The sequence below is a fragment of the Sylvia atricapilla genome, chromosome 21, assembly GCF_009819655.1.
Source record: "Sylvia atricapilla isolate bSylAtr1 chromosome 21, bSylAtr1.pri, whole genome shotgun sequence".
In the NCBI taxonomy this organism is placed as follows: Eukaryota; Metazoa; Chordata; class Aves; order Passeriformes; family Sylviidae; genus Sylvia; species Sylvia atricapilla.
In genome coordinates, this window is record NC_089160.1 from 154,194 (window position 1) to 161,772 (window position 7,579).

Genomic DNA, 7,579 nt, shown 5'->3' on the forward strand with positions numbered 1-7,579 from the left:
CACCCTCTGTCTCATCACAACAAGGGGAAGTACAGTGCTTAGGCTCATAGTCTACAGTGCCAGCATGTATGACAAACACATTTTATTAACAGTTACACATGACTTTTTTTCCCCCCACCCCCACCTCTTCCTCAGTTAAAATTACTATTACTTATGTACATGGTACCACCCTGCTTGAGGGTACCCCATTATTTACAGGCTTATTCACAGAGTAGGGCTAGGAGCTAGTGAGTGTCTCCTCGAGCTTGAGCATGTCCATGGGGGTGACTTTGGCAACCTCAAAGAAGACCCTGGAAAGAACACGTTGGCTTAGAGCTCAACCACAGCCCTGACACCTGTCCACCAGTGCTCCTAGATCCTTACAGAACCCCAGGGTGCATGCTGGTGGTGTCATCCCGTGTGGCGGGGACAGGCCTGAGACAGAGCCCCATGACTCTCACCTGTGTGAGTACTTGCTGCGCACAGCATTCAGCTTGTCGCGGGGCTGGTACGTGAGCAGGAAGTTCAGCCTCTTCACCAGGGGGTGCAGGTCCTGGGCACTGTACCCACTGTAGTACTCCAGTGTAGGGGTCTGCAAGGGCACAGCAGGGCTAAACTGTGTCCTCTCAATGACAGGACAGCCATCATCTTCCCTGTCCAACATCCAAATCTGATCATAGCCCTAATGGATCACCCCACTCACTGGTCCATAGCCTCCCGCTGCAGTGCCTCCCACTGCAGTGCCTCAGCAGGTACCAGTACTCTGAATTAGGCAGGTACTCACCCAACCCCCAAGATTCTTCATGGTAAGTGCCAGCAGCAGGCAGCTGGCAGCCAGCTTCGAGGGGCTCTCACGGGCATAGTCGTACTCCTGCAGGGTCATCTCACAGAGGAAGCGGGCCAACGTCAGTGTCTCCATGGTGGCACGGGCACACTAGAGCCGGTTGACAGGGAAAGGCTCAGTCTTTTGAGCAATGCTGCTCCCCTTCCCAGCCTTTTTGGGATCTAGAATGCTGCCTCTGGGGCACAGGACAGGGATTCCACACACCCAACCTATTATAGACCTCCATGCTCACACTCCTCAAACCTCTTGAGGGGACTGTGGATAGTTTCCTTGCTGCCAGCTGGGAGCCTGAAGCCCCAGCAATGCGAGCCACTGTCCCATGGAGCAAACAGAAGGGGTGCCTGGGGACACCCAACCCACCCTCCGAATGCACTCACCTTCGCAAAGCGCCGTAGGAAGCGGTAGGCGATGGGGATGTTGATGTCAAACTTGAGGGTGCTGAGGATGCTCATCTCCATAGCAATAAGCTCCTCCCGCTTGTAGGCATCATCACAGATATAGAGGAAGTCATCCACACATGGTGGGCACCGCTCCTGTAGGGGAACAACCACTCAGCAGCCCAATGGGGGCTCATCCTGGTCTTCCTCAGGGGATCCTAGCCATCCTGCAAGCCCTGTAATTGTTCACATGCTGCTGGACTCAGCAAGGACTGTTAACACCCCGTGGGACTTTAGTGATGTCTGTACTCCTCCAGCCCTTGGCTTGAACTCCATGCCTGCATTAGGTCAACTAAGGTATCCTGATGGTCTGTGCAGAGCAGAGAGAAGCTGGCTCTCCAGTGACACCAGAACACAGGTTTCAGCCCATCATGACTGTGTTCGCTGCCCTTGGGACAGGAAGGAGGAACATGACAGACATGCCACTCTGGCAGCTCTTAGGAGAGTGGCCTGCCCTTCTCCAAAACCCCACAGGGACCATAGAGGCACAGCCCCTCTGCCCCTGCACCCTAGGAGAACACACGAAGAATCACCTCAAATTTGGAGGCAATGAGGATGGCAGTGGAGCCAATGAGCTGCAGCTTCTCCCTCATGCTCACCACTTCCACCAGGTAGTGGTCCACCAGTTTCACAGCCAGATACAGTGTCTCATGGTTCAGCTCAAAGTTCTCCTGCAAGAATGAGAGCAGGGGTCAGAACAGAGTGTCAGACAGAAGTTAGGCCTGCCCAGCCCCACGCAGTTCTCACACAGGCCAAGGGTGCCAATGGGTTAGGCTCAGAGGGAGGGATGCAGGCTCATCCCTAGCCCACACAGGGGGAGGATCAGCTCTGCACTGGGAATGGTTGCAGGAGCCACTGCCAGCACACTGAGGTCACATATGCCAAAGGCAGCATGGAGGCTGCTCTGCAGAAAGCTGTGCCCTCTCACCTGGACCTCCACCATCCAGTCCACAAGGATAGCACGCATGTCCCCACTGATGTCTGTCTGCTTCTCCATGTAGTCAGGAAGCATGAATTTTTCCTGCCAAAGAGCAAGCTGTCAGGGACAGGGCAGACATCCCCACCTCCAAACAAGCCCCTTCTCACCCTGTGCAGGCACCTGCCAGGTGATCAGAGCCTCTGGGCAGTCAGGGGTCCTGCCTGCAGTCACTCTTTCCCCGGACAGGGCTGTCACCTCCTGGACAGGCATCACTCACCTCTCTTTCCCGCATGTATTCAAAGATCTCCTTGGCATACTCTGCATTGGCATAGGGGTCACCCAGCTGCTCCTTGTCAATGTCCTCCACTGCTGGTACCTGCTGGCATGGAAGAGGCAGCAATAACAGGGAGGCCCTGTGGGTGCCATTCACCCCATCGCAGCAAGGCTGCTGCCCCTCTACAGCCCCCTTTTCCTACCTGCCCTCACACCCTGCAGTCCCTGCCCCACTCTTTCCCAGGGGAGGACTCTTGAAGGAAGATGGTGCTGCATGTTTCCCCCCTCCCCAGCTTTCCGTCACAGTGGCTGAAGTCTCTCCAAGGCCCAGAGCACTGTCTTGTACCCCAGTACCACCAGTGGCAGCCACTGACCAGTGCTGTGATGGGCCTGGGGCAATGCTGCAGCCCAGGATCCCTACCCTCTCCTCAGGAGGCTTCAGTTCCTGCACAGACACGGGCTTCTCTGGCACAGGATTCACTTTGGGCTCTGCAGGAGCTGTTGGGGGAGTTTTCTTCATTGATCTGGAAAGGGCAAGAGCATAAATCATTGCTGGGAGAAGACCAAATTTCTTGTCTGAAAGCGGCCTTCCAGAGACTCTTGCTGCTTCAGGAAGGGGCAAAACCATGCCTAAAATATTCCCCTAGACTCTTAGAACCATTTAGGTTGGAAAAGACCTTTCTTTCAAGATACCGAGGACAACAGTTCCTCCAGCATTGCCATGCTCACCCCTAAACCGTGTCCCCAAGAGCCACATCCACATGACTTTTAACATGGAAGGTGACTCTACAGCTGTCCTGGGCAGCCTGGATCCTGTGCCAGGGCTGGACAGTACTTTTGGGGAAGAAATTTTTCCTAATATCCAACCTAACCTAATATCAGGTTAGGTTGCCACAACCTGATGCCATTTATAGTAGATACACAAGTTTCTTCCTGCATCTGTCTCAGCCTCCATCAACCAAGGGAAGCCCATACTACTTATCCCCATGGGATAAGTTTGCAGCAAACCCCTGCTCCCAGATACTCACTTTTTTAGGTTGATCTCGTTGTTCTTGGCCATCCCCAAAGCATTATGTGCCTTCTGTGCCTTGGGTGGAGCAACTTTCACAGCCTCCTTCTTCCCTGCCACCACCTGGTTCTTGCGAGCCTGTTTGGGTCAGAACAAGAACATACAGGGGCTGCACAATGGAAAGCAAGATATGCCCTGCAGGGAGACCTCTCTTCCTAATAGCACCCATGGAGGGCTCACAGGGGGCACCAGAGCCCCCACCCTCACAGAAGCACTCACATTGGTGATGTCTCCGAATGCTGATCTCTTCTTTGGCCCACCCTGGGGTGATGACGAAGACCTCTTGGCATGACAGCTCTCCTCCTGCAATAGAGGCTGTTAGAAAATGGTGGTCAGCTGTCCCACAGGAGCCACCCCTATAGCCCTCGCCTGGCTTGGTGCTCACCTTCTCAGGGTCGACATTCTCTGCAGCAGGGCCCACCTTGCCTGCTCGGGACTGCTTGGTGGTCAGCATCTTGGCATTGCGTGGCAATGGCATCCTCTCCCTCGGTCTCTGTGAGCAAGCTGGGGACAAAGCATAGGTATCATGGGGTCTGCTGCCGGCCTGCTTCCAGGGACAGCCTACCAGCTTGGAGCAGAACAGGGGGGTAGTTGTCCCTCCTGGGGGTTAGCACAGCAGGACTGACCCCTTCTCTGAGCATGGCAGGCAGGTGGTGCCCCAAGACAAGCCCAGACAAAGGACAAATCTGGCTAGGGATGCTCCCAGCGAGGAAGGGCACGGATCCCAAAGACTGTCACCAAAAGCACTCTGCTGGGCAAGGTGGGAGGGGGGACAGGCAATTCCCAGATTCCTACATCCCAGAGAAGAATACAACGGCTTGCGCACTTTCTCGGAGAACTGGAGGTCTTGGAGATGCCTACTCCCCTACAACCCTCAGCATCCCCTGGGAGAGTCAGGAGTCCCAAATTTCCCCTCTCCCCTGCATTCCCCGGAGTTCGCAGGGGAGATGGGGATTTTGGAAGCCCTTACTCCCTTGCATCCTCCAGGGTCCCCACGCCTGCCAGCTAGGGGTCCGAGAGCTGCTCACCCCCCGCAGCCCTCGAAGACCCTACTCACCCATTGCCGGGGGGCTCCCCCACTCACCCATGCCCGGAGTGTCCCCTGCCCACTCACCCACGCCCGGTTGCCCCCACTCACCCATGCCCGATCCGCTGTGGCGGCACCTCCGGCCCCGGCGCTTTTGAAAGTAGCAGTTCGGTAGCGGCCGGCCAGCACTGGCCGAGCCTCGCCCAATCAGAGTGCGAGGCGGTGCCAAGCGGCGGCCAATCGGAGAGCGCAGAGGGAAGCAGTTGCTAAGGGGCGGGGCGGCAGAGTTTAAAATTCAACGCCGGTGGCCAATGGAAGGGCGAGCATGCGGCAGGGGCGGGGCGAGCGCCAGGCCGGCTGGGCAATGATTGGTGGGAGCGGGCGCCGTTTAAATCAGTTCTGCGGGTCTGGCAGGGAGTCGTGGCGGCTGGGCCGCGGAGTGGAGAGCGCCGGGAGAGCGGCCCTGGCCTTGCTGTCCTTCACGGCGGGTGGAGCGGCCTCCGCGGGCCGCTGGCTCCGCTGCTTCGGCCTGCAGCCGAGGCTGTGGGTCGCAGATCTCGGGGCTACCCCTTCCCACCGGGCTGGGGAACTCTGGTTTGGAGGACAGGGTGTGCTGGCCGTGCACCTTCCTTCACCCGGTGTTGGGATCAGGGGATTCAGATCGCTTGGAGAATCACAGAACGGTTTGGGTGGGAAGGGACCTTAAACTTATGCCGTTGCACCCCCTGCCATGGGCAGGGACACCTTCAGGAGCCCAGGTTGCTGCAAGCCCTGTCCAACCTGACCTTGGACACTTGCAGGGATCCAGGGGCAGCCACAGTTGCTCTGGGTACCATGTGCCAGGGCCTCCCCACACTCACAGGGAAGATCTTTTTCTCATATGTAGTCTAACGCTACTTTCACTGTCTGAGTTACTACAGGAGCAGTGTTCATCTGGTGTCATACAGACATGGCTGACCAAGTTCAGGGTAAGGCTCACTGGGACTAACCCATCATCCACAGCGACTAGGATGGGGTCAAAGTTATCAAGGCACGCATCACAGTCACTGTACTATGGGGTGGTATGAGATACCAGCCCCTTATCAAACATCTGCTGAGGGTATGAGCACTCCGTGTGTATCAAGGACCTGCCTTGAGGGCATTGCAGTTCTTGGGGAGAGCCCTGCCATGCAGCCAGGCTGCCAGGCAGGGAGAGCTCGGAGAAGGCTCACTCAGGCTGTTAGTTGGCTTGAAGTCAATTTCCATGTATCAGGAAAGGAATGTATGAGACTCCTCACACCCACAGCTTGCTTTGTTCCTTGATAAACCAGTCTTGGAAAAGCCACCCACTTTTCATGTGTCAGACACATGATCTATGTTCATATACTTAATGCTCACTGTATCATTCTGCTCCTTTGTGAGTTCATTCTGCTCTCATGCCACTCTGCAACTCTGCCACTTTGCACTCTGCCACTCATCCTGAGCCCTCAGGAACTCTTGGAGGCTTTACTACTGCACCAAACTATGGTGCAAGTGAAGCCCCCACTGAGGTAAACTCAGCAGAGCTCAGCACTGCACCAGAGGAGAGCTTTCCCTAGCCACCAGATTCTCAGAAAAACCTTTCAAATTCCTAAGTGTAACCCAAGAAAATCCTTTTTGGTAATCGCACACCCATGTGCTGCTGTTGTGGGTGGAGCTGATGAACCCTTGGCTAGGCAAACACAGGGGTGCCAGCATCTGAGGGGATTTAAACCTGCTGCTGAAGGGACACATGGGCAGGATTAGGGACATAGCTTGGGCTGTATGGGGGCAGCTCTACCACATCTCCAGCAGAAAGACCTGAGTCATGGACAGTCAGGAGCAGAATTCTGTTCTCAGGTTCAGTGAGGATTTAAACCTGAGTCTCACAGATCCTGGGTCCCTTCAGTCCCCAAAACTGATTAGGGCTGATGCAGCTCTAGCCCACCTTGTTCCCTTCTTGGCCACTTGTCCTCTCCAGCCCTACCTCCCCCAGTGTCACTGCTTCTGTCCTTGGCCAGGGGGCTCCCTGAGGCTTGCTTGATGTTGGTTTGGGATCCTGTGGGATCCAAGTGCCGGCCTTTCCCTATGTATGTTAAGTACATAGCCCAGCCAAAAATATAAGTTAGGTGCATACTGGCCAGGGAGAACCAGGACACATCCCACTGCCAATGGAAACATGGTTATCCTGTGCGATAAGATCCTTAGCCAAAACTCCCATCCAAGCCTGCCCACAGCTCTGTGGAGGCTGGCATGAGCTGACTGCTTTGGCACAGGTTCATGTCTGCCTATCCTGCCCAGGCTTGGCACTGGGAATCTGGCTTTTCCAGTCTCCAAAGTACTGTCATGCTGGTGCTCCTGGTGAGGCTCTTGGGAATCCCGGCCCTGCTGCAGGGGCGTGGCTCGCACACGCAAGCTGAAATTGCCCCTGGACATGGGGCGTGTGGGAGAAAAGATGAGGAGAGCAAGAAGTGCAAGAGGTAGCCATGGGTGTGCAGCAGGAACTGTGCCAGTTGTCCAAGCACTGAGGCAAGACTGTGGTCTCAGTCCTGCCCACAATCTAAGGATGCTGGGGGCCAGCTGGATGTGAGAGTTCTGCAAGCTCTCCTTTGACTCTGACATTCCCTCAGCAAACCCCCAAATCAGGTAGAATGCAGGTCCTTGGCTCCTCCCACAGACTCTGCTGTGTGCTGGCCCTAGAGCATTTGTCCCTTTCGTGAGGAGAGCTGGTTTGCTGCTTCCATCCAGCCTCTTCCCACAGCACTAAAAAAGCCGGCGCTGCATTTTAGAGTTGGAGCAGACCCCAGCCCCAGCCTGGCTTCCTGGCACTGTGCTGAGAAGCCCCTCTGCATAGTATCTGGGGACCTTTGCTCCAGGATTGCTTGCCAGATGGGAAGCCCCAGGGCACAAGAAGAGCAGCAAGGACAGGGAAGCAGCATTCCTGGGACCCGGATGGACTGCTTTTCCCTCTTTCCCTTCCCCTCATCCTTTCCTGTGATAAAACAGGCCCAACTTGTTTCTTCCCATGGCCCAG

At 55.7% G+C, this 7,579-nt stretch overlaps 1 protein-coding gene across 4 annotated transcripts; it reads right to left on the reverse strand.

The window, feature by feature from the left end:
• Nucleotides 1-65: 65 nt before the first annotated feature.
• CCNB3 (cyclin B3) lies at nt 66-7,556 on the reverse strand. Of its 4 annotated transcripts, none has more exons than XM_066333817.1 (12): nt 4,660-7,556; nt 3,907-4,025; nt 3,741-3,824; nt 3,481-3,599; nt 2,874-2,976; nt 2,457-2,555; nt 2,189-2,281; nt 1,794-1,931; nt 1,201-1,356; nt 764-913; nt 441-571; nt 66-290 (listed from the first exon to the last, which is right to left on the reverse strand). In XM_066333817.1, exons 1-12 carry the CDS (start codon nt 4,661-4,663, stop codon nt 218-220), a joined length of 1,269 nt encoding a protein of 422 aa, XP_066189914.1. In that variant the 5' UTR covers nt 4,664-7,556; the 3' UTR covers nt 66-217. The 4 variants fall into 4 exon arrangements, with proteins under 4 accessions (XP_066189914.1, XP_066189913.1, XP_066189912.1 ...); XM_066333816.1 differs by having other exon boundaries at nt 2,457-2,558; XM_066333815.1 differs by having other exon boundaries at nt 3,741-3,836.
• Between the last annotated feature and the right edge of the window lie 23 nt (nt 7,557-7,579).